The sequence below is a fragment of the Prionailurus bengalensis genome, chromosome D4, assembly GCF_016509475.1.
Source record: "Prionailurus bengalensis isolate Pbe53 chromosome D4, Fcat_Pben_1.1_paternal_pri, whole genome shotgun sequence".
Lineage (NCBI taxonomy): Eukaryota > Metazoa > Chordata > Mammalia > Carnivora > Felidae > Prionailurus > Prionailurus bengalensis.
This window is the reverse complement of record NC_057359.1, coordinates 21,021,585-21,048,065: the sequence shown is the minus strand read 5'-3', so window position 1 is coordinate 21,048,065 and position 26,481 is coordinate 21,021,585. Positions and strand designations below refer to the sequence as shown.

General features: G+C 41.8%; 1 protein-coding gene across 9 annotated transcripts in view; it reads right to left on the bottom strand.

Moving 5' to 3' along the window:
* The window catches only part of LOC122474997 (transducin-like enhancer protein 4), a 142,038-nt gene that overhangs the window by 85,215 nt on the left and 30,342 nt on the right, over nt 1-26,481 (bottom strand). For 5 of the 9 annotated variants that reach the window (XR_006295065.1, XM_043566515.1, XM_043566516.1 and 2 more), the window contains exons 5-6: nt 22,056-22,118; nt 10,257-10,331 (exon numbers count right to left, since the gene is read on the bottom strand). Coding sequence is in view for 8 of the 9 variants with exons in the window: in XM_043566515.1 (XP_043422450.1) it covers nt 10,257-10,331; nt 22,056-22,118 (138 nt within the window). In the remaining variant the exon portion in view is untranslated. The remainder of the gene's footprint in view (nt 1-10,256; nt 10,332-22,055; nt 22,119-26,481) is intronic. The other 4 variants (XM_043566520.1, XM_043566521.1, XM_043566522.1 and 1 more) reach the window with 1 other exon arrangement.

The following is a 26,481-nucleotide window of genomic DNA, read 5'->3' as shown; positions in this document are numbered from 1 at the left end:
GAAAACGACTTATCCCTTCAGGGCCTTGGTTTCACTTTTGGTAAAGCTGAGAGAGGGTAATACTATCTTCCGCATGGGGTTGATGTGAAGATTAAACAAAATAATCCACGTGAATCCTTAACGCAGTGTTAACCCAAGACAAATAAGAAACACTTGCTATGTTTTACTTATCTGTCTGGGGAAAAGAATATAAGCCTAGGGATGTAAATCTAGAGAAATAACTATGACTCAAAAGGCCCTCTAGTTTTAAAATAAAAAAATCCAGTTACCAAAAAATAAGCTTAGAAACCATACATTAGAAAACCAGACAGTGTTTTAGTGGCTATCTGCTCCAGCCATGCAGCCTACAGGTGAGAAAACTGTTAAATGAAATTCCTAAGAGCAAATTACGAGTGACACTCAGGATTGTGTATTTTCTACCAGTCGGAGAGATAGGGGTCAAAACACAAAAACTGCTCAAAATGGAGTATTTGTTCACTTAACAAATATTTATTAACCAGATATTTATTAGACATAATAAACTGCTGCATGTTTAGTGAACAAATAGTTACTGAGTACTTACTGTGCAAATATTTATTGAACACGATGAGCTACATTTGTTCTAGGCAACACGGCAGGAAAAGTGAACAAGATCTCACTTGCTAGTGAAGGGAGAGTGATGCATTCATGAACAAATAAACAGTAAATGCCGTGACAAAAATAGAACCGGCTAACGGGCCAGAAAATGAACTGGGTAAGAGCTACTACAGCCTGCTGGCCAGGGAAGGCCTTTTTCAGGAGATGTCTGAGCTAGGACTCTAAGGCGCACGAGGACGACCATGTCAGGACGTGGAGGGCAGGCCTTCTAGGGGGAAAAGAGCTGATGCACCAACACTCAGTCACGAAGCAGCTGGGGTGACCCAGGGACAGACAAGGCCAACGTGGAAATGCGGGTGGAAGACAGTCAAATGAAGAGAATGAGCGCTATGTGAAGTCATAGAGGTGGGCGAAGAGTCAGCTAACACAGAGCTTTGTAGGCCACGGGAAGACACTTAGACTTTGTTCTAAGACAACCAGCAGCCCTCCCAGACACGTTTTAAGCAGGGGGCAGCACAGGATCCAAGCTGTATTTCCGAAGATCACTCCGGCTGCCGCAGGAAGAATGAAGTATAGACAGACAGATATGCAAACGAGAAGCCCTACTAGCAGGAAGCTGCAGGAGTCTAGGAGAGGGATACTTGGGACCAGGGGAGGGCAGCGAGCGCGGTCATCCTTGACAGGACAGTCTGGAGGCAGAATAGACACCATTTTTGACAGGAGAGGTTTTTTTTACTGAGCTTCGATTCTTTCCATTCTTCCCTCGGCCAGTCTCTAGGACACAGATGATAAAGACCTGAGTTCTGAGGGGTACTGGAAAGAGGGCAAACAAGAACAGCAAAGAACAGGCACAAAATGGAATGGCGAATATCAATAATGAAAGCTACAGACATCAAGATAGTATGTCATTGGTGAAAGAACAGACAGTTTAACAGAACAAAATAGAGTCTAGAAGTGGACCCACGTACATAGAGTCAGTAGATCTTCTATAATGGTGCAATGGCAATTTGATGGAGAAAAGTTATTTTAACAAATGTACTAAAACAACTGAACCAAATACCCATCAGAAAGAAAGAAACAAACTCAACCTATATCTCATACCATAAACAAAATTAACTCAAACTGGATCATAGGCCTAAACATGTAACTTCTAGAAGATAACCTAGAACATTTTTGTGGTCTTGGGTGAGACAAAGATTACTGAGAGACAACACCAAAAGTTAAGAGTCATGAAAAAAAAATCATAAACCAGACTTCACCAGTGTTAAAAATTTCTACTCTGCAAAAGATACTGTTAAAAAAGATGAAAGGATGACTGCAGATTGGGAGAAAATATTTGCAAAATATATAAAGGATGTATATCCAGAGAATTTTTGTAAACACTCTCACAGCTTATTACTAGTAAAAGCCCAGACTCAGGGAAAAAGTGTGGCAAGGTATGAGCAGAAACTCCTCAAGGAAGATACAGAGATGGCAAGTGAGCACCCAGGCCCTCAAACAGCAGTGGCGGTTATGGAGATGCATGAAAACAAGAGGGCCACCATCACTTTTCAGAAATGGCTAACGGGCTCCAAAGCCTACAGTTCCTCGTGCTGCTCAAGAGGCAGAGCAAAAGTTCTCCCGCATAATGTACTCGTGGGACTGCAAGACTGCACGGTCACTCTGGAAAGCCCTAGTGCAGTTACTTTGAAAATACACGAACCGTGTAACTCCACAATCCCGCTGCTAGGGATTACCCAGAAGACAGGAAAGCTTCTATTCACTTACAAAAACTTTAAAAAGTCAGTATATTATTACTAATTGGGACCTTGTTCACAGTCACCAAAAACCACAGCTAACTGAACTGTCCTTCAAGGAGTAAATGGCTAAGCAAACCAGTCCACCGGTATCGTTGGGCCATGCGAAGGGAACTATGGACACGGCAAGCACATGGACCAACCTCCAACGCGTCATGCTACATGAAGACGAAAATGGAGAAGACCACATGGTGTACCTACATAATTCCATTGATAGGACATTCTCAAAAGGTTCGCTTTGGGGCAAAAAATATTATGGGCACGTGCCAAGGGCTGGGGTAGGGAAAAGAACTGGCTATCCATACAGAACAAGGGAATCTGGGCAGCAGGGCAGTAGGGAAATATTCTCTATTTCAATAGTGGTGGTAGTTCCATGACTGTATTCGGTTGTCCGAACCCACAGAAGTATATGTAAATTAGTGAAAAGATTTATCAATAATGAATGTGGATTGCTAGATTCCTAATTCCAAACATAAAAAATATAAACTTACAGATGTACACAGCCTCATTTTTATTATGTTTTCTCCTATGTTTCTCTTTATTCTGTTGTCCTTGGAAACTCAAGTGTCATTAAAATTAAAATGTGTACATTAAAAGTTGATTCTGTGTAGTAAAATGTAAAACCAGAAAGCTTACAACTACCAAAACCTTAATAAGGGTGATTGATTCAAATGTAATTTGAGGACCATTTCAAAATACACTTCAGAAAACGTTTAACACCATCATTCAAAGAGAACATAAAATGTGCTCCTTTGATACGATGTGGTGAAGGTACTCAGCTATTCGCTGAATGAATGGGGGAGCAGATGTAATCATTAAATTATTCTCACCATTCAATAAAAGGTTCTAACCTTTAGAAGAATGCTTAAGTTCACAAATGCATTCTCAGGTAGAAGGTTCCGAAACGGAGTTCCTAGGGAGCTCTGAGGAGGACACAGAGCAATAGTCCTTTGAAGTCTAAGTCCTTAAGCCCTTGAGGTGCCTGCTTGGGGGGAGCCTGCCTCCTCTCCTCCCAGCTCTGAAGGCACAAGCTCTGGCTACACAGGAGTTGACAACGCTGCTTGTAGGGTTGCTACCGGAAAGACGGAAAGACGTCAGTAAGAGAATCAGAAAAAGGGATGCGAAACAGCAAAACAAAACAAACCGCCGGCCAATAAACAGGGAAACCCAAATGCAAGCTTGAAGCCGCCTCCAGTGAAACCTGCTCTTCTGTGTAACACTTCCACCCACACCCTGGACCTCTGCACAGGCTCAGCCTGCTGCGCTCGGGTGTGCTGGATGTGAATGAAACGCGGCCTCCCCGATCTGGGAAGCTCCACTTTCTCCTCAGTAGTGGAAGCACCAAGCCCACAGGCCTTAAGCTAAGTCACATGCACCCACTCAGACACATTCTGCAAATCTTGTCACACTTTTGCTGAGCTCTGCCTTGAGCGGTGGAAACACATATATTAACAGGAAGGATGAAGAGAGGGGCTCCTTCCTCAACAGAAAGAAAAAGTGGTAGCCCTTCTGGTTGCCAACAAGGAGAAAAAGGGAAAAAAAGGGAAAGAAAGAAAGAAAGAAAGAAAGAAAGAAAGAAAGAAAGAAAGAAAGAAAGAAAGAAAGAAAGAAAGAAAGAAAGAAAAAGGAAGAAAAAGGCTGAAAGAAAAACCAACTAGCTTCCAGAAATGTCTCCCAGTAACAGAAATGTACAAAGTATACACCATAAATACAAATTAGAAATCTTGTTCTTTATCCTGGTTTCTCAGGGAGTTCTGAAGTGGAGACAGAGCTAAAAAAATTACTTAAATATATGAGAGTCTTTGCTATGAGAGAAGGGAAATTACTGCCTCTTAGATCCTCATCAAATTGTAGCACAAAGATTAGATTATGACTGCATCGCTCAATAAGGTAGCCCCCTGATCCACAGTAAATGAATCAGTTAAAACAAAACAAAACAAAACAAAAGGCGAGGGGCAGGCATACCACCATAAGATACAGAATGTGTAGACTTATAAAACTGCTTCGGCTGATATGCAATCATGGGTTTATCACACTTGTGAGAGCAGGTGAGCAAAGCCCTACAAGTGCAGAAAACCAACCTCTTCCCCCCCAGGCCCCAGCAAGTTGTGTCCATCGTGCAGTCAGCGTATTTTATAAAGTCTTTAAACTCCACGCACACTCTTTGGTAAAGACTGTAACAAAGGGGGAAAAACCTCTGATGAAACACAAATCTATTTTATAGCTTGTTTTAACTTTATTCCCTATTATGTACGTTTAGAAAGTATCAGCAGCAATCAGCTGGGAGAAGAAAGAGAAAGGGAAGCTCACCTATAAACTTATGGGAAAGTATTTATTTAAAAAACGACGTAAAAGCCGAGGTGTTAAGGAAAATGTTTTACGCACAGAACTCACGTCAGAAAACAAAGCAGGACTCCAGCACCTGAGAACATGTGCCTACCTATACCAGAAAGCCCCTGGAAGAGTGTGGGCCTATGAAGTGAGTATCCTTGTTCATCCAGGAAGGTGGACAGACAGGGCTCTGGCTGCAAGTAATTTTGAGAAATGATCCCAGAACAGGAGAGGGACCTAGGGCAAGTGAATCAGGGAAGAAAAGAAACTCGTAACTAAAGCTGTATTCTTGAGTAGCTGTATTCTACCATGGGTGGCTAGCTGAAACCCCGTCCTGGCACCTCAAAACTGCCCACCAACGGGGGGCAGGAGGGGGGTCATTTCACGGGCTGTTTGCCTGTGGGCCCAGGACTACCCCACGGGGGTAGGTATCAATACCTCACCCTCTCACACTGCACAGGCATAAGTGAAAAGTGGATTCCCCACAAAGAGCACTGGGAAATGCAAGAGGTCTGCATTGTCGGAGGGGAGGCGCTGTCAAACCCTGGGAAGCCTGTGGTTGCAATGGCAATGGCAATGAAAACGCCAGAAAGGAAGGCTGACCAGGGGAACGTGGTAACCCTGGAGGCACACCACTGCTTTGGCACTGCGGGGCTGGCTATCTGTGTCCAAAAGAGGACAAGAGCACAATTCCTGCACAATTGGCAGTGCCTCTAGAAAGCCCTTTACTGGGCAAAAACAGAGGGAGGATGAAAGCATGGCTCCTGATACTTAATACAGTTTTGCGTTTGTTAAGAAAGTGAAGCCTCTTTAATTTTACTTCAAATTTGTGTTACTGGAGGCTGTGATATAATGGGCAGGAACAAATGCACACACGTTTTTATAAATACCTGCATATTTATATCATTCAGTTTTTTGCCTAATGCCCAGTTAGCTTAAAAAGACAACAAGAGGGGGCACCTGGGTGGTTCAGTTGGTTAAGCATCTGACTTCGGCTCAGGTCATGATCTGGCCATTCTGGAGGTCGAGCCCTGCATTGGGCTCTATGCTAACAGCTCAGAGCCTGGAGCCTGCTTCCGATTTTGTGTCTCTCTCCCTCCCTCCCTCCCTCTCTCCCTCTCCCTCTCTCTCTCTCTGCCCCTTCCCCGCTCATTTCTATCTCCCTCACTCAAAAACAAATAAACATTAAAAAAAAAAAAGCACAAGAAAAATTACAACAGCATGTCTAAATGCCTCTGAAACTTAAAATGGCAGTTTTGAAATCTACAATGGAAAAAGAGGGATATACATTTTAAAACTGTCATACTGTAAGACCCTCTGCCAAAATGCCAATCTGGAATATGTGTATGTGTGTGTGCATGTATACGTGTGTGTGTGTGTGTGTGTGTGTGTATAATTTAAGGGCCAATCATATGACAAGGACAATAAAACAAAATGCTAAGAGGAAGAAAAAACCCTTGAAGGTATTGTCTTCCTTTTTTTAAACTAACTCAAACACATAGGATGGTAAAGGCAAAGTCATTTAAATCATTTCCTTAGTAATACAAGTAATATTTAAATAGATTTAATAGTGCTGCTCCAAACCAATGAATTATGGGTTTAAAACCTATTAAAATGTAATGTTTTTTTCCTGAGCTGAGAGGAGAGAGATTTAAATCCACTGAATTTTAATATTTCAGCTTGAGCTGCAGGAGGTAGAGAAAGTCCAAATGAACTATTCCATCAGCACCATTCAAGCATGAACATTTTAATCAGTTTTACTTCCTTGGAGTTCTCTAACACAGTTTACGCTGTCATTCTGAAAGCACTTAACACAGAGAGTGTGAAAAACCACCAAGGCTTGTTATTGCCTTCACAATTGATGGCAAATAATTTTGCAGACTTCCTATCATTAAAATGTCACTGCTAAAAATTGAGGTTCAGCATTTCTTGTGCTAAACTGCATTTTCCTACAAACACCATGGCATACCTGTTCTTAAGGAATTTTTTTAAGAGGGTGGGTTGGTTTTTTTTTTTTTTTTTAAATGCATATTTCTACCTTTTTTTCCCCTCATAGAGTTAGGTTAAAAAGAGGGTGGAGGGAAATCCAAAGGAACCCCACTTTCTATTTTTACAAGCCAAATATTTTCTTCTCCAATGTTCATACTAACAAAACTTTTTTTTCCCCTAATGGTAGCTTCTTTAGTGAAATTCTTCTGAGGTTCCAAGCCAGTCTCCTTTATGAAGCATAACCACATTCACACAGCATGTGCTGATTATATAGTGTAATGGATTTAAAAAGCATTTTAAGACAGTCAGATGACTCAATTTAATAATACAGGAAATGAAAACATCATTTCTAATTAGATCATATTACTGATTTAAAACTACAATTTGTGTGCTGTTCCAACAGTGTGATCTCGCAGAGATTCTAATTTAAAAACACAGTGGCTAGTAGGACACATGACAAGATCAAACTAGATACATAACATTCCCTCAGCCCATTTAGGGGAACTCCGGGAAAGCTTCAGGGAAATGTGAGATATGACCAACTCAAAACAAAACACAAAATACTGACTGTAAAATACAACACAGGAATTTTCCTGGGTTTTTTCCTTATAAATAAAAGATAAATGATATTTAACTTATTTCAATCTATCAACAGTTTTAAACTGAACATGACCTGTGAAAGAAATCATTATAACTGTGTTTCATTCCATTAAACACAACTAGCTTATTGTCAAGAGAACAAGCCGCCTCTCCAGGTTTCGGGCTCACTTCAGCATTTTGCATTTAAACTGCATGGATCACTGGTTTGGCTCATTTACCAATGAAGGTAGAATAATATTGCAGAGTTAAAAAGGTGCTTCATCAGATTTCATTAAATCTGGGAACATTTGCGCTTGTCTGGATGGTGTGCATACATATAAAACAGATACATACGTAGTGATAAACAAATGAAGGTCTGTCTGCAGGGGCTTTAGATGGGTCTTTGCCTCTTGAGAGGAAAATTTTCATTCCCTCAGGGGAGAAAACCACTGCCGACTACATTCCCAAAACCAAGTACAAAAATCTTAAGATTGACCCCCCTCATCACTTTGGGTAGCAAGTCAAAACAGCACCACCTAACAACACAAGCCATGAGAAGGGCAGGTGCACTGCGAATTCCACAATGTTACAAAACTGAAAACTACTGGACTGAAGGCACCGGCAGGGCTGAAATAGACAAAGACCACACACCTCAGAGAACAGTAGCAGCAGGAATGTATCAAGTCAGTTTGTAATGGGGCTCTTCCTTCTCACTTGGGTTGTGGCTCCCCTAAAACTGCTGGGTTTGTTTTTCTATTTCTGCAATCTATTTTTCAGAACAGTCAGATTGTGTGACTGTGACTCCACTTCCTGCTCAAACACAAATAATCTGGAATCCTCCCCTCCCCCCAGATTCACAAACCGCTCGTGCTGCTTTGACAGCTTGCCCCTCTGAGTTAGCTCTTCAAGTAAGTTTTTAGGTCACAAAATTAAATTTGCTGTATTTTAATAATTGGACCCATATACATATATATATATATATATATATATATATATATACACACACACAATATGTCTGTCAGTAACTTGACTACAGTCTAATAAATCATCCTTTCCCTGAGAAAAGGCAATCTGCCATCCCATTCAAAACAAAGTATGTAAAATGAAATAGATATGAAACAGTATTAAAACTATACTTGATTTTGCACTGAAGGGAAAGGAACTTGTTCTGACTTTTAGATCTTCCCTCACATTTTTAAGCAACATTCAACATAAAACAATGGGTTTGCGATTTAGATTAATCTCTCCACTGTACAGATGGCAACTAATAAGACCGGAAAAAGAAACAAAACAGCCAGAAACAGCTGCTGCCAACCAGTCCTAAGTAAGGTAAGATGGCTACCTGCCTTGTAGCAGTTCACAGGGACAATGAACACTAAGCCAGAAGTGACCCGGCGCGGCCCCCGCCCGGAGTCCTCCCGCAAGCATTCTCTCCTTCAACAGCAGACAGTGGTGGAGTGCGTGAGAAAGGCAAGCTCTCTATCCCAGGTGATATCCCAGGTGATATCCCTGGTGACTTAGGAGGTCTGGTGAGCAAAACACATCCCAATGGGAAGCCCACGCAGGCTTCAAGCAAACACAACTGGAATATACATATGTACCTAACTTTAACGCTTTTTCAACTTTCTAAAAAATGTGACATACTGCTATTTTCTGGAGATTTAGGAAATAAAAATTGTAGAATGTATTCATCTCTTCCCCATCCCCAAAGCTAGAAAATGTGCTCCAAACAAATCTACATGGCTTGTTCTGATTCAGCCTTCTTTCCGAGAGGGCACTTCCGAGGAACTAAAGGTTATTTACCCCTTCCCATTTACTGTCTTCCAATTTACTACCCGTATTTTCTTGTGGTCAGAGGGACACAAGGTAAGAGCTCAAAATAGGCCATTAAAAAACAAGCTCCAATCGGACTAGTGTTCCACCACCATCGCCAGTGAGCCCAGAGTTCTGATTTCCTTGTTAAAAGACAGAGGCATAATTGAAGCAATATCTTCACTCCAGATTGATTATCAGGCGACCCTTATCCGCATCTTCACTCAGCAATTTGAATTTTAATGAAAGTAAATGGAATAATTAGCATTTCAAAGTGTGTTTGATACACTGAGGGGAAAAAAAAGAGAAAAGACTTTTGTGTATAACCTATACACAAAAGAAGTATTTGGGAGGGGGCAGAGAGAGGAAAGTATAGTTGTATTGTCTTCATTAGAATAATCTAAGGAAAGGCTTGTACCAGCTGCATAAATAGAGATGGATACTGTGCGCTTTTCAGCTAAGAGTTTCACCTTTACTATCCCTTATGTTGTAGCACCTTGTTTATTATTTGTTACCTTAATCCGAGAGAACAAAAATCTAAGTGGAGTCGGAGTGACTGTCCAAACTCATGAATTCCAGTAGGATTTCTATGCAACATTAATGCTACATTCGCCAGGAAGGGTTTTCTAACGGGGCCACGGATTCTGCCTAAAGGTGCACCTTTCACCTACTATTCCTAACACAAATGGCCACAAGCCCTTAAGAACCACTCATCACAGGGGAGGAAGAGGAGCAGGGAGATTAAAAAAAAAAACAAAAAAACAAAAAAAAAACCGTACAATTTATTTCACCTAAAATGGTATTAGTCTATATTTGTGGAAAGATCAAAGAAATCAATCAGGTCATTTTAACATCAGGGCAATCTCCATCTTTTTTTCAGGCCTAGCCCAGCAACAGGAACTGATTGCAAAGGTAAGAAATATTATGAAAAAAGAACTACCCAGGCTCCTTGGGGAGAATTTCTGCGAACATGTCCACTGGAACTGGTGAGAATGTGATCCAAAGTTTCTGAGGCAGCCATCCAATTTCACGAGACAGAAGGCAAAGTGCTTAATTCCACTTTGTGGTCCTCTATTGCCTTTTGCCCTTTTGATGGCACAAAATTTAAAAAGAGAGAGCAAGCGAGCTGATGACACACACTAAGATCAGAGCTAAAATGGAAAGGCCACGTACCCCAATGATGGCGTTCAGTTCGGCCATGGTCACCTGCTTGGCCCGTTCCACAGCCTGCACCACTTGTTGCTGGTGCTATAAATGAAGATCAGAAACAGAATACAATTATTTGCTTTCTAGTCAGTCAAGAACAGCTTTTCCTAACGCGTCCTCTAACTTCAATTACATGCAAAACAGGCTTTAGGGGTCTCCATACTTCACATAGAAGCCCCGTGGGGGCGGCTGACTGGATGTCTAGGGCAAGTTGGGTCTCTACTGCGGAGAAGGAACCACAGGAACAGGGCATCTGATTGCGCCCCTACTACGGATAGAAGCAGCTTCGACTTCCCTCTGACGTCAGAGGTGCACTGTGACCCAACGTCTCCCACTGGCGCTGACAAACAAAACACACCCCGTCCCACCTGCTTTCTTTGTGCCCCCTTTTCTCTGCCCTCTACATAAAAAGTCTGAAAATATTTCCTAGCAGTACTTATTTTTAAAATTTCTCCTGGTATTTGTTACAGTAAGGACTAGAAGGCCACTTAGAATTAAACGTTTATCTTCTGGAAATGTGAAAAGTGTTCACGTTTTAATTTCTGTCGTGAAGGGCTGCATATTTATAAAAGAGATTAAAAATGTACATAGCTTTGACTAGCAGTCAAGTTTAAGGACTTCAGGGGTTGCTTTCACCTGCGATAGAAAAACTAAAACCTACAAGTGTGTTATTTTTCTTTTGGAAAACAGGATGGAAAGTAGAGGAAAATCACTCCGTCTAGCCATGGTTCAGTTCTAAAGAGAAGGAGCAGGACCAGGGTATTGGTAAGTTTTGTAATATTAAGAAAAATTAAGTAGAACAGGAGTGTCTGCACGAGGCGCTCGCTTGCATCTGGACATTCACGAGTGCTTGCACAAGTACCCCCAAATATAAATACTATTCTCCACCAAATGCACTGCAACACTCTAGTATCTACACACTCGAACAGGTCTCCTCTGGACTATTTTCAACTAGCTTTAGTGAATGAAGAGCCAAAAAGACTGTGCTACGAAACAGGCACTCCTCTGCATGGCTAGGGAGAATCTGGTCCTGTGGGACCCCAGGTGAGAAACGTAGCTGAAATGCACAGGAAGCTTAGCTAACCTATTGTCATAATACATACAAAGAGGTAAGCCATCCATTATATATGAAATTTCCCTTGGGCTACCTGGTACTACATTCCAAAACTCTCAAAGATGCAGATACTGAGATTAACTAGGGTGACCAATATTTCCACCTCCCAGCTGTGTAGGGTTAAGGGGAGGGTGTGGGAAAGGAAACTGCCTTAGTTATCCACATGTAGTGTTTTCACCCTTGATTTCCTAACGGAGATGTATACTTTATGCCTATAATCTAATGGAAAGAAAATTGTCAAAAGATCACTGCATTTTAAGATTTTACTAAACTCTGAACATTAAACTATGTACCTTTGATTTTTTTTTTAATTGTAAGAGTTTCAAAACAAGGGCTTAAGTTACAATCCCAAAGTCTTTCTAGATATCTCCATCCACTCTTACTGTTGAATAAAATATCTGCCAAAGTGAAATAATTGATTTCCTTCTTTCTTTGAAGACAGTGAAAGTCCTAAAGATTTATAAAGACACAGGAAGGAACAGAGAGGCACACTCAATAAAATGACCAGTAACAGCAGTTTTTCCTTGAAGCTAGACTAAGCAGTGTGTTAACCAGTCAGCACAGAGCTCATGTCTAGATTTAAAGCAATCCAGTTGTCAATGTCGGGAAAAAAGCAGTACTTGGAAAACAGAGAAAAAGACAACATGTAAGACGACTCTGGGATTTTTCTCATACTCAAAGTGAGCATACAGACAGAAACTATTATGGGATTTTCCACCTTTTACTTTCCAACATTCAATAACGGCTGCTCCGAACGTCCAAGAAACTGAAAACCAAAGGACCACGCGAACACACATCCAACCAACCACATATCATTCATTCCACTCATGCAACCATCCACTCAACAAAAGCCTTTTAAAGCGCTTACTCTATGCAATTTCTGTATATTACTGAACTACTTCCACATTAGTGAAATGTCATCTGCTTTTTGTTAAGCATTCAAAGAACAGTTCTCGAAGATATGCAGAAAATACATCTATTTAGGGGCCTTTCTACCACGAAGACTGTTCAACTCTTGCTTCATAAACTAGATTCCAACTGCCAAGATGGGCAAAGATGCCTTAGGCAGTAGGGATATCTTTCTGGCTCAGCATTAAAATATCAAGTGCATTTACTGAGAAAACCAGAAACACAGCAGTGAACCGTAACACTGACATCTGATGCTCCTATAGAAACTCTTACTAAAAAGCTAAAATGACAATGGAAGTCATGATTCAGCTCCTTCGTTTTCTCTCCTGACAGTGGCCATGGGCTAATACCACATCTGAACTTTACCTGTCGTTTGGGATCTTACTTCCCTATTTCTGCTTACAACTGTGAATCATCTGCTGTTTAAGGACCTTTTGAACAGAAGCTCCCTAAGGCAAGGAGTGCCTCCTCCCCATGGCTCTGAAAGCACCAGAAACACCTCCACTCAGCCACATGGTAATAACACCAGGTAAGGTGAGAAAATTAAAACTCAGGAAAGAAGGGGCAAGCGATCACAAAAGAAAAAAAAAGGAACACTGGAGGAAGAAGCCCCAGATACCCTCAGAAACTGACCCAGAGGTGGCATTTTGTTTTCTGTTTCCAAATTTCAACAAATAAGCTGACTCAGAAAACAGAGCGAGTGTTCGCATCTTAGAATCCTGATGGCTTTCCCGTTCTGTGTGTCATCTCCTCCCCTTCTCTTCCCCTTCCCCATCTGTCCCTCTTCCTCCCACTCCACCCGCCATCTCCTTTCCTCTCCCACTGCCTGCTTCCCCTCTGCCACCTCACCACAAGTGACGACAGTGCCTCCAGCCCCAGGCTGGCCTGCAGAAGGCATCAGCGCTCTGGCCTCTTACTGCTCGAACTGCTCACTCACAGGGGGGCTCCCATCGCAACTTTCTACAGGCACCACCAAATAAAAGGCTAAGGCAAATACATCGATAAAGTCTAAGGCAAGGCGGGGAGGGGACTCTAACTGGGATTTGCAAGAGAAAAAAAATGCCCAATTATTTATTCTTTACAATACTGTGATTTTTAATTTTAGAAAAGAAATCCTTAAAAAAACAAAACCTATAATGTGATATGGCTGTGTGACTCTAAATTTACTAAAAATCATTGAATTGTACACTTAGGACAAATGATGTGTAAGTTACATATCAATTAAATACCGTAATTTAAGGAACACCAGCATGGATGGGGGGAGGGGAAGGCCACGAAAATGAAATTCGATACATTAATCACCTGCCTACTTAACTTTCATCATAATTTTTTTTTTTTTTTGCATTTGTCCAGCAAAGTACTGAGGATAACTTTTTTTAACAAGAAAGAGACTGAAACAATAGAAGTCCTAAGTCCAACAAGGCCTGCTGAGAAACAGACCTTAACAAACCACGGAGATGTGTACGATAGATATTTAACGTATGTTTTTGGGAAGAGACTACAATGACAATGCCCGCCAGGCCAATACTTTAGGGTATGGCGATAGATGTAGCCCTTCTAATAACAAGAAAAAAACCCTCTACATTACAACTGAGAATTTTGTTTTAATACTCACCCATCCTCCCTTACCTCCCTTACTAATAAGGGTAGTGGGGAGTTAAAGGCAGAGGTGTAAAATGAAGTAGGATTCTTCCAATGAACCACTGACATTCCTGACACGTGGAGATGCAAAAGTGAGCAACTGAGATAATGGCCCCACTACTGCTCGGAGAACTCCCGGACATGGAGCATCTTATACAACACAGGAGAGCAGGGTAGAAGGAATGCCTAGCACACTTCCTGGAGCATTGGGAAAGGCTTTGCTTTCTTATTCACTCATTCAATTCTTTATTAAGAACCTACTGCGCACCAGGCAACTGTGGCAGGCACTGAGACAAGAGTCATGAACGAGACACTTGGTGAATGAGTAACATGGAGCTTGGTGATTACAACCGGAGAGTAATTTCCATGACGAAAATTACAGGATGCTATGCAATCACTTAGTGGGGAAATATCTCGTGGGATCTTAGGGCTGAGGGAAGATTCCCTATGGAACCGAGACGTGAAGGATGTGCAGGAGTTCTGAGGGGGAAGCAAGGAGAAAAGAACCCCAGGCAGAGAGAAGAGCATGGGCAAAGTCCCTGAAGGAGAAAGGAGTTTCTCTGTCAAGGAAGAGAATGAACGTGTGGCTGCAAGAGAAGAGTAGGGTTAAGGGAAAAGTTGGGAGAGACAAACGTTAAGGTAGGATTTTGAAAGCCTTCTTGGGCCTGGCAAGACACAGGTGCAAAACTTTCAGGTGGAAGAGGCATCCACAGAAAGAGACGAGGCCAGCACCCAGAGTCACGTGAGGACAGTACGGGCATACCCTACCGAACCCCCAGGGAAATCTGTAAGGTGGGAGGAGCCCAAAACGCTGCCAGGCTTTGCCTGACATGCAAAAAAACTTGGACTTTATTCTGGTTAAAAATCTTAAAGCAGCTGAGTGCTATCAGTTCTGCTCTTTAGGAAGATGGACCCGGGATAGTAAAGAACAGTAATGAAGCTGGATGACAGGGAGGTGAACCAGACAGGAGGGAGAACAGGTACAAGGCTAAAGCAATTCTCCAGGGTGAAAGAGAAACCCGAACTTGGACCAAATGCCCCTCCCGCTCATGAGACTCATTAGCCACATGTACAGAGAAAGCCACTCAATCAGAACTAGAAAAGGCCTTCAGAAATCATGGACCCAGAAGGCTGTAGTGCCCCAGGCACTGTAACAACAAACCGACGCCCTTTCCCAAATGCCTACAGATTTCCAAATGCTGCCCCGGCGGAGGGCATCCGGGTGGTAGTGTCACAAGTATCAACCACAACCCAAAAGCGTTTCCTCTGTCACACCCAACAAGCAGTCTCTGCTTCATCATATCCTCTGGAAGGGACCTCACTACCTCATGCACAAGCTTCTCCCACTTGGGGATAATGGGCTCTAACACTCATTAGAAATCTCTCCCTCCAGAACTTCTTCCCAGGGGACCCAATGTTGCCTCTACATTCTCCTCCCCTGGAGTGCACTTCAAAGTCATGAAAACGACATAATGGATGTTCTCACTTTCTCTACTCCAGGTTAAACATCTCCAGGCCACTGGCTCTAGGCCACTTATCCTCTGACCACGCCTCTGGTCACGTCCTAGGTGACAAGAAAGAATAGTCCAGGTATGGCTAAAGGGGTCAAATCTGAGTGAAAGGGTCACTCCGTATCCAGTAAAGTCAGGCTAAAATCCTACTGGGCCTTTTCAGCAACTCTACCAAGTTTACTAGCACAAATAAGCTTTAACTTCAAATCAGCCTTTCCTCAATGGTAGCCCAAGAAATGTTAGTCCCACAAGAAATCAGGCATTACTTGAAACACCTGTTTAATTTGGCTAATACCTGGTGAATGGCAGATCTTCCCTGAGCTGCGAATCTCAAAGAGAGTGAATATACATGCAGGGTTTTCCAAACAATTTTGGCTGTGGAACCTGGGATTAAAGCTTGGGAAATGCTGCCCAAGGCTTTTTCCTACTGACCATTTAGCCTAACCTTCTCTGTTCTCAGCCACATGAGGACAGAGCATTCTTCACGGACCTGTCCAATAAGTTCGACAGTCCGTATTTTCCACCGGAACTTTCTGCAATGTTGGAAACATTTTAAATCTGTGCTAATAACATGGTACCCACTAGCCACATACAGATGGATACTGAGCACATGAAATAGGGCTAATGTGACTGGGAAACTTAATTTGTAACCTTATTTAACTTTGATTAATTTTAATTTAAATCTAAATAGCTACATATGGCTTTGGCTCCTATATTAGACATTACAAGCTCTATTTAAAGTATTATAAAGCTTAGCTCCAGTAACAACCCAATCACTACCTACCTGAAAGTCAAAGAAATGAGGTTTCTCAAATGCACCTTAATTTTTTTAGACACACACAGATATAGAGCTTGGCACTGTTGCCTTTGAAAGGAGGCTGACGTGGACACCTGCAGAAAAGTTCTCCCTCCTGGGAATCATTTACTTGCTGAGGGCAAGCAGGCCATAATGCCACCATAAGGATCTCACCAGACATCCAACTGTCACCAAAATGCATGGTCACACAGAACGAGCCAACTGGTCAAACCGTGGAACACGGGACAGCATTATAATCCCTGATGCCTCATTCAGTATTGTGAGGAAGGAAAAACAAACAAAACAGATTTTAAACGAAAGGCTGTCCGATGTGAGTAATCAGAAAGCGAGACAAAATCCAAAGTCCCAATCTAGGCAGATTAGTCATTTTTGAACATTCCTTATATATACAGCACTGTCGTAACAAGTTACCAGCACTGACAAAACAGCCCTGACTGGAAAGCAGACATGTCCTGTGAAGGCTGCTGGCATTTAATGAACGATCTCTGAAGATGGTCTTACGGGTGTCACATACTTATCAGGGGATCTCTGGTGATTTCAGCCAAGCTCACCTACATCAAACCATGTTATCACAAGCCACTGATTCCTTACAAAGTTAACAAGCAATAAGATGAGTTAACCTGGTGCCATTATGAGGCGAGAACACTGCCACCAGTGCATGTAACCACTGTATTTTGTTCATTTCCTCCCTGAGGCGCAATATGAAAGTGACTGATCACATTTTTCAACTTCCATTTTACAATTATTCTATACATGCAAAATGTGGTTCAGAGTAATTCAGTCCCCTATTAACCCAGGTACCAACAAGACAGCATTTGAGAAACACTCCTATCTCATATTATAGAAGGGGTATGTTTTCCATTAAATCAAAAGGACCAAATTTATGGCATGTCCAAAATAGAAATTGATGCATCATGGCTATTCTTGCCTTTTGGAATTGGAATTTAAATCAACATGTATTATCACTATTATGTAATTGTATACTATTTTCTACTATTTAAGTGCAATGGGCAACCAAATAAATCTACAGAATTCTAGAGGAAAACACTATTTGGTTCTACTCATTAGATAAGCTAACAGGGTAATAAAAACCAAGTTATGAGTTAAAATTAAATTTGCACCAGAAAGCATTCAACTTGGAATGGTCTCTTTTCCCTAGGTAAAGAGAAGAATAAAAATAAAAGGTTGAAAAATTTCACTCTTAATTTCCCTTTTATACCCTAAAATTTCCAATGACCAGAGAACTCTTGTCAAATGTGGTCAAAAGAATGATTTAAATTCTTTATTTCATTTACTAAATCAAAATTTTCACACACAAGGGCAGAAACAGCCAGTTGCTGGTAAGCCCAAGCCCCAAAGCCGGGCCCCGCCATGACTTCGCCTCAGCTTGGAGAGGACGAGTCCACAGGGGTCCTCCACCAGCCTTCTAAGCAGTTCTGCTCCCACTTAAGTAACTCAAGAAACAAGAAACGGGGGTTGAGAGAACGGGCACCGAAAGGGAGTCCGAATTTACTAGCATCTTTCAATGTTGCTGAGGCCCCGTAAGATCTACAGGTCTACAAGATAGCTCCTGAAATCACTGATGAAGACAGAGTCCACCCATAAGCTACTCATAAGAACAAAACTAACTTCAGCTAAGCAACCAGGTATTTTGACCATAGCTTCTGACTGACAAGTTTGTTTTTCTAGATAGCTTCGCAGGTGAAATACAGACCCCGTCCAAGACCACTGCGTCTCTGGAGGTGAGTCTACAGGTTAAACTCCGTTTGGATCTTTGCTTGCTGGCTGAGAAGATTCGGGTGTTGCTAAACTGGAAAATTAATTTTTGGAGCTAGAAGGGAATTACCCTCGGGGCTACCTAATATGCCTCACTGAGATTTTTAGCTAGGTGACAGCCCTGGGTTCGGTTTTAATTTACATTTCTTTTCCTCTCTAAGAAGGACATTGGAGAGGAAGATAACTAATTCATTCTTCCAAAAGGCAATGACTAAACGGTGGGGGGGGTGGGGGGGTGGAGGGGTGGGGGAGGCTTGGTTCCAGGTCTTCTCAAAAAGGAAACTCAGAGCTTTGCTGCTCCGCTGCACCGATCCCTACTGCCGCCCAACAGCAGGAGGGGTTATGGTGTGCTAAGCTGAACGTGGGTAATCCCAAGTAATCCTCGCGGTGACGGCATGCTGCCCAGGCTATTATTAACCTCATGTACAGATAAGGAAACTGAGGCTTAGAGAGGCGAACCACTGGCTAAAGGTCACCCAGCTTTACTTGGTTAGAGTAAGCCTTGCAATTTGTAACAGGGAGTCCAGGACTCAACCCAGATCCAAGTGTCATCATTCTGGCATCTCCTGCTTATGGAACTGCCAATGGGGAGTTGATTATTTATAGCTCCTCCCCTGCAAATGAGACCCAAAGCGGGAGAAAGAAGAACTTCCTACTTACTACACTGAGGTCTGCCTTTTAAAGAAAAAACTTGTAGGCTGGAGAACAGAGATCAGTCCTACCCATTCCTAAGAGCCAAAAGAAAGTGGGAGAAAAAAACAGCTTCAGACAAGTGAGGACTCACTCATAAGCTTTCCTTAAATTCTGGTATTAAGGCTCTTAGAAAATTTTTAGAACTTTTATGTGATAGTGACTCACTTTAATGACAAAAGTTGGCAATATCTTTGTCTAATGTCTGGGACTTCGGAAGTAGTCGTATATGATTGCAACAAGCACATCGTTAAAATATACATTGGCTGTAACTCTAAAAAATGTTTTTGTGAAATCTAACAGGAAAATGTTTTTTTTCTGTGATTGTTTCCTGCGATATGTAGACACGTTTCAAGTGCTTCTGAACTACAATTATGCAACTCATTTCTAAAAAAAAAGTCTTGCAGGGGCGCCTGGGTGGCTCAGTCAGTTGAGCATCCGACTTCGGCTCAGGTCATGATCTCAAGGTCTGTGAGTTCGAGCCCTGTGTCGGGCTCTGTGCTGACAGCTCAGAGCCTGGAGCCTGCTTCGGATTCTGTGTCTCCCTCTCTCTCTGCCCCTCCCCGGCTCACGCTCTGGCTCTCTGTCAAAAATAAATAAACATTAAAGAAAAATTATAAAAAATAAAAAAATTTAAAAAATGAAAAAAAGTCTTGCAGTTAAAACTAAATGTATTTAATAACTGCCATTCAGTATTATACGTGTGTTTTTAAATTTTAGAAGATGGGGTACACTAGCCACAAGCAATAAATATTAAGCAGGTACACTAATGAGCATGTGGGGGCTAAATTAAAAACAGACTTCTCAAAGTATGTGAATTTACCTCTTGTTCCTGTCAAACTCCAAAAAAATCCTTTCAGCTACTGTCCTGTAGCTTATGTACTAGTCTTCAGGGAATGTTTTTCTTTTTTTCTAAATACAATCATTTAATTTTTAAATAAAAACGTTTTAAAATAAATTCTAATGCCACAGCTGCCGTTTTGGCAGTGAGACTGTCACACAGAGAGCCGGTGTTAAAAGATCAGATTAAGAGCCTTCAGTCCTGGCACCGAGTGACGCTCGCAGCCATGCAAGAGTGATTTTCCATGCCTCTGAAGAGACAGGAAATAGAATTCATCTTCCTCTAATAACCTGCCTCTTCCCCTCCCTCCAGATTACGGTCCATCTGGCCTCGGGACAGAAGCGAGGAGTCTGATGCTCGCAGAATGCCCAGAAGATGAGACAAGGTGGGCAGTGTTCAGACACAAAACATCAGAGAGGCCTGGGTTAGACAGGAACAAACGTGTCTGTGGCCCACACATGAAAAGATAGACACACACCGTAAGGAACTGAAAAGAGAGGAGCCAATTAAGTCCAAAGTAAGCAAAAGAAAAGATATACACAGAATTAGGATTCGAAAATTATAACACACGTCATTCATTACACACAAGTCAAGGATTTCAACCAAGAAATGTGAAAAGTTTCGGGGAAATAAACAGTAAGTGGTGAGATCATGATGCTGTCTCCCCAGCTAAAGCAGAGAAAAGGAGTTGTGAGTAGCTCCCCATGGCTTTCCTCTGCAGGGTCCCACTTCCTTGGCCAAGTGATTCCAGCCCAGTCTTGCTCAGAACCACTACAATTACACACTCCCTTCCTGCTGGGCCCGCTCACACAAACAACGTAACTCATATGGGAAAGCAACCTTTTTGCAAATGAGCTCCACCAACACCCCCACGACCTCCTTCCACGGCCGTGTATAAGCCCACAGATCCTGCAAAAAGGCCTCGGGAATAAGCTCTACCAGTGATTCTACATGGGGGTGTATGCCTGCAAAGGCCTCAAGTCTAATAGTACCTCAGGCATAGTTCAAACTCTCCCCTCTACCTTGGGGTGGAAGACCTCAGCGTGGCTGCAGCTCTGTGGGTTACACATCCTTCTCCTCCCCCACCACGAGGCAGAGTGGCCTCCCGCACTGGTCTGACTCTGCTTCCTAAAGAAATGCAAACAGGCCTCTTGACTCTGCCTCCCACTCCACCCAATCCAGTCACAAAAGCAAATCCTGAGAAGAAATAGGTAAACGGGGATATAGCGGGCAGTGGTTTTGTGGTCACAGCGAAAGGGGGAGAAAGACAACTCATCCTTTGTTGTTTGTGGTCCAGCAGAGCATTTGAAATCAGGATATTAACTCAGGTCCACGGTATGTGAACGTTGAGCACCTCCGTGGGATACGTATCCGATGAAAGGTACCCATGGTTACCGAGGTCTAACCTAGTTCAAACCAAGTAAGAAGTCGCAGAGGAATCCACGTATATATGATACACGCCCATGCGCAAATGCCCGCTGCACGCTAACATCAGCACGGGCCCACTGGTGGGCAGGCAGAGGGACCGCTCTCCTGGACAGCAACGCCACAACACATCTGGAGAAGTGAAGGGTGGGACAGTGCTCCTAGCCCACGGCACAAAGCTCAGTGGCTGCGAGACATGCAGACAGTCCATGAGGTAGCTCCTTGCCTTCTGATGGCTGAGCTGACCCGAGCAGATGAAGGATTCAGTAATCTCGAAGCGAAAGTGATCTCTTTCTAGCACTTTCACCTCAACTTTGCTAACTACCAAAAGCCAGCGAGCAAACCAGAGGAGGGGAAAAAAGCCACAAGGAAGCCACCGTGCACTAGAAATGCACCTTCTTGTTCCCACACAAGCGTGTCTGCGGACAGCGTGCACTTCCACGGTGGTGAGCAAGAGGAAGCGTGTGAGCCATCCAACAGGCCGTGGCCATGCATGAAGGCTGCGGTACCCAGAGCACGGAGCCCACGGAGCCCATCCCGTGCGTCTTTTTCCAAGTGCACACACGTTGCTAAGACTTCATCGGGTAAGAAGTAACTTTTGTAAAGCAGCCGGCCAAAAGTTACATTAGTTTGTCTGCTACGGAAAGCACTTTCTACGGACAGGTCTTCCGCCGGCTCTTAATGCCCGGTGACAAAAATGTAGGACAAGCCCTTCTGGGCGATTTTTCAATCTACCCTATTAGATGCCATTATGAAAACCAGTCATAATTCTGAGCAACACTATATCGTCCAATGACAGCAACACATTTTAACAATTGGATTTTGCTTCACACATTAGAAAATGTTCCATTATATGAACACAATTATATTCCGCTGAATGTTAATAAGATGTAGAAGTTGGAATGTGAACACTGTATCTTAGAAATGTGCCATACAAACACCAAGAGACTGACAAGGCCAAAGAGACAGTTCCACAATCTCTTTTCTGCAAAACCACTAAAATGGCACCTTCTAGCCCAGCGCCTCAAACCAACTGCCTTACCTCTTGGGACAGGAAGGGAATGACTTGTGCACAGATAGCATTCAGCCTCTTGACAATCTCTGCCTGTATAAAAATAAAAATAAAAAATAAAATAAAAAGGAAAGGAAAGCAATAAACAGAACAGTCAGCTGGTTACACATTCCCGAAATATTAACAGGATGATATTAAAACACACTTTATATTCTGCCTGGCGTATTTCCTAAGGAAGAGGAAAACTCTCATCAGCGAGCCCATTAAAAGGAGGCAGTGACAACAGTGCCACATTAATAGCACGATTTATTAACCAGCATTCATCTTAAAAAGTCAACCTTCAAGCACCAGGACAACATAAAAAGGAATTTGATTTTCATGACTGGGAATCAGTTTTCAAAAGTCTTCAATAAGACCCTTGTTCATTCGGATGTGTTTATTCATAAAACCTTGAGTTTTTAGAGTTTTGATAGTAAAGATACATTCTTCCCTCCATCCCAATTTCTCTCAGTTAGTAACTCATTGGATTTCTACAGCTGTGGTCTTTGCTTCAAGTCCCCAACCTCCCAAAAGAATAGCACCCAACCAAGTCAGTTAAGTTGATTAATTCAGATCCTTAGTTATAAATTGTTGGGAAATAGTGTATTTTCGCCAATCATGAAAATTTCCAAATGTGTCCCGCCGCCTGGGCTTTCACTGTGCAGAAGTGTAGAACACAGTAAAATTTTCCTAGACTTAGCAGAAAGCAATTTGTATGTATATGAAAACTAACCTTGTGAACGTTAATTATTCCTATACTATGGAGCTGTGAAGTTCCAGCAATATCTGGTAATATAGTCTAATCTCTAATAATTTAAGTATAGAAATTTTCTATCAATAGGATACTACAGTAATTAAAAAAAAAAGACATACCCCCCCCCGCCAACTTTTCTTTAAAAATTTACCCAGAGCTTCACTCATGTTCATCTTAATTTGTATTATCAGATGGCTCCTTATACACTTCGGTATGGGACATGTAAGCACAGGGTTTTTGTATACACATATATGCAAAATAGCTTATATTTTAATAACAGGGTGGGGTGAAGGACAGGAGAGAAGTGTTGAGAGGCAGAAAATGTAAAGCAATTACTATTCCTGAGACATTCTTAAAATACATTCCATCCAGGGTCAGTTTCTCATTTTATAAGAGGACAAAAATGCTCTTTTTCTTGCGAAGTCATTACCAGAATGACAGCGACACTCTACTTGTGCAATCTAGGTTTCCTTCTTTCATCAGCAACCCTTTTGACTTTGCAGCTATGCAATCTTTTAAATGCCAGCACCTTAAAAACTCTGCCAGCCAAGAGAAAACACAAATTCACCATGAAGGAAGTTTCAAACCTAAGCTTTCCACCCCAGCCTGCATTCCTAACAGGATGGACAAAAACCCAGCACCAATATGCAGCAGTGAATGAGGACCCAACTGCGCTGACCTGATTTAATTTACTGCACTGGCCCCATGGAGCATTTAGCTACCCTTTAAGAATGCTTAAACCACCATGAAAAGCTGCAATGGGAATCACCAAACCACTCTCCACCTGGACGGACATACCACAGTGGTTATGGGGTGAAATTCCTGTGTGAGCTGAGAAAATAGAGTAGCATTCACCAGACCGAAAGCATTGCATCTCAAAGGCATTTGGTTGTTAAGCTTTTTGTAGGGAGAGGTGGAGGGGGAGAGAATAAAAGATAATGAGACACTTTGGGGCAGACCAAACTGATGATTCTAATGCTTAGAACCATCTGCCAAGCATATTTTCCTCATTATGTTGTTTACATAAATAAAATAGTCCCTTGCTAGGAGGGTTTAAAAATGTGTGGGCACATAAGAAAACTGAGTTCTTTAGTTTGCCTACATAATCTAGGCAATAAAAACTACTCTAAGGAAACTTACCCATCAGGCAAAATAAAGACCAAAAGGTATTTATTTGGCCTCTTCAATTTTGGACCCAGGCTATTTTAAGTCTGAGCAACTTTGGGAGGAAAAACAGCACATTGAGTATTCTTAAGAATAAATTTAAAAAGTTCATTTATTCCCGTATATTTAACATACATAACAGAAAAAGGGAAGGATCTTCCAAACTTTTTCCCTATAGGTCTCCTTTTGTTCAAAAGACTTCTTAATTTCTTTAAGTTGTCATGCCAATGGATTTTTCATGGTCAGGCTAATTGGCAGCGGGGGGGGGGGGGGGGGGGGAGGGGATGTGTGTGTGATTTCATAAAATTAAGCAGGTCATTCCTCACTTTGAAAGCTAAAGTTGCCTCGGAAACACTGCTGCTTCCATGGTCAACTAATTTTGTCTCTTTTGTCCCACAGGACCCAGCTTTAGGGAGGCATCATTTATTTACAGGCCTTTCCACTGGGCTTCAGTGATCAGCCAATAATACTGTGGACACACACTTCTAATGGCCTGTGTTTTGAAACTGAGTCTAATCTAATGGCGAGGGGCCCAAACTCCTTTTCCAGCACAGCCATTAAAGGATGTAGGTTATTGCTGTTGTCACCATTGATATTTGTCATTGTAATGTAATTAGGGCCCTAAAATGATGCATTACAGCCCTTGGCACAGCTTCTATTAAAATCTTTTCTTCTGCTCACTGAACTGCGACCTGCTTTCTGATGAATAACAGACAGACAGCTTTAGGGTAAGGAGCAGATTCATCAAAGAAGTATTTTTCAGCTTTGGGGAAAGAGAGGGAAAAAAAAAAAGGCAACCTAGGAGGAAAAGCACTAGGGGAGGAAAAGCCACAATACACATTTGAATTTCATCTGACCACTTGAAATTCTGATTGCGTCTGATGAATCTTGCTTAGACAATATATCCCCAGTCTTCGAATCACATGGTTAATCAGGGCTCTAATCTGCTATCCATCAGCCTACGCCAGGGCTGCAGCTTCCAATCAGATTGATAGGTGATGTGGCTCATGCTTCCCTGAGCAAGTACATTCACAGATAACCCATTTCAACAGGCAAGATTCTGAAATACTGCTGTCAGGGCTGCTGGCTCTGTTCTCGTGGTATTCGAGGCCTTACGGACACTGCCAGACTATTGTCTGTAGATGCCCACGATATTCCAAAATGGCATTAATGGCCCCAGTGAAAGGACGATTGTGCCAAAACAAGACAAAATCATTTGTTTTCACAGCCATAATTTGTGAAATCCATTAATAATCTTTGATACTTCTATATTATGTCTTCTTCTGGCCATCAAGACGGTCATTTAAAAATAAGTTTTACATGTATTTTCCTTCTCTCAATTCACTACCATTCTATGAACTGCCCCTGTAATTTCCCACCTTTATGCCACCCTCCAGTAAAAAGAACCAACAAATGACCACCCCCCCCCCACACATGCACACAAAACCAACAAATTGGGCAAAATATTTTAGAAAAGGGCATTCTATGAAAATACCTTGGCTGCGCAATCAGCACTTGGCACATGAATGCTGACAGTCTAACTAACTATAACTAGTTAGTAATGGAACAGAAGAACAGGCAAAAAGCTTTCATCCCTTTTGCCTTCACACTCCAACTCAGTTACTATCGGAAGATGTATTAACTACCTTGCAACATGGGAAAGCAACATCAGGCATTGAAAAGAATGCCACATTTCAGTCATTAGATTAAAAAAGTAACAAATCCTGGAGAACACAGTATCAAATACATATTTTCTTTATCACTTACAACAAATGACATTAGTCATTTAAGTAAGACAAAAAAACTGGCTAAGCCTACCCTTGAATTGAATTACATCCCCTCAAATAGTTGTAACATAATAAAAATCTAATTTTTATTTAGATTACTTCCGCCTAGATGATTTCCTTAAAAAATTAAACAAATTTTATTTTTATGACATAATAAGCTTGAAAGAAAGTACAGATAACTTTATTTTAGTAATCAAAGAGATGTATCAGAAGCAATTATTGGCTTAAAAAAACATTTCTTGGAGTTTTAGTCTCTCATCAAAATAGGAGCCATACTACTACCCAGTACCGTTGAAATAAAACAGAATAACAAAACATTACTAAGAAACCATTTTAGCAGCCCAATCAGAAAACAACAACAAAACACAACGAATTATAGTTTCAGAAAAACATTCTTGAAGAATAACATTTCACAATTAATTTGCTTTCTACACAGGTTTCTTCGCCAAAAACATTTTCAAGAGAGACTCCGTTTTTTTTAAGTTTTTATCAGGAACATACATTCACCAATTATATAAAACACTTCTAAAAAGTGACGAAAACATTCTTCTTATTCCATCTGAAATCCTTTCTGGAGTATGTACAAATAATCTTGCAAGCCTCTCCTTCACCCAGAACCAAAGATTGTAATTTTTTATTTCAATCAGAAAATCAATTATCTTCATTTGTTCATTGATCTGTTCCAAATGTTCTAAGAAATGGCCTAACTTCG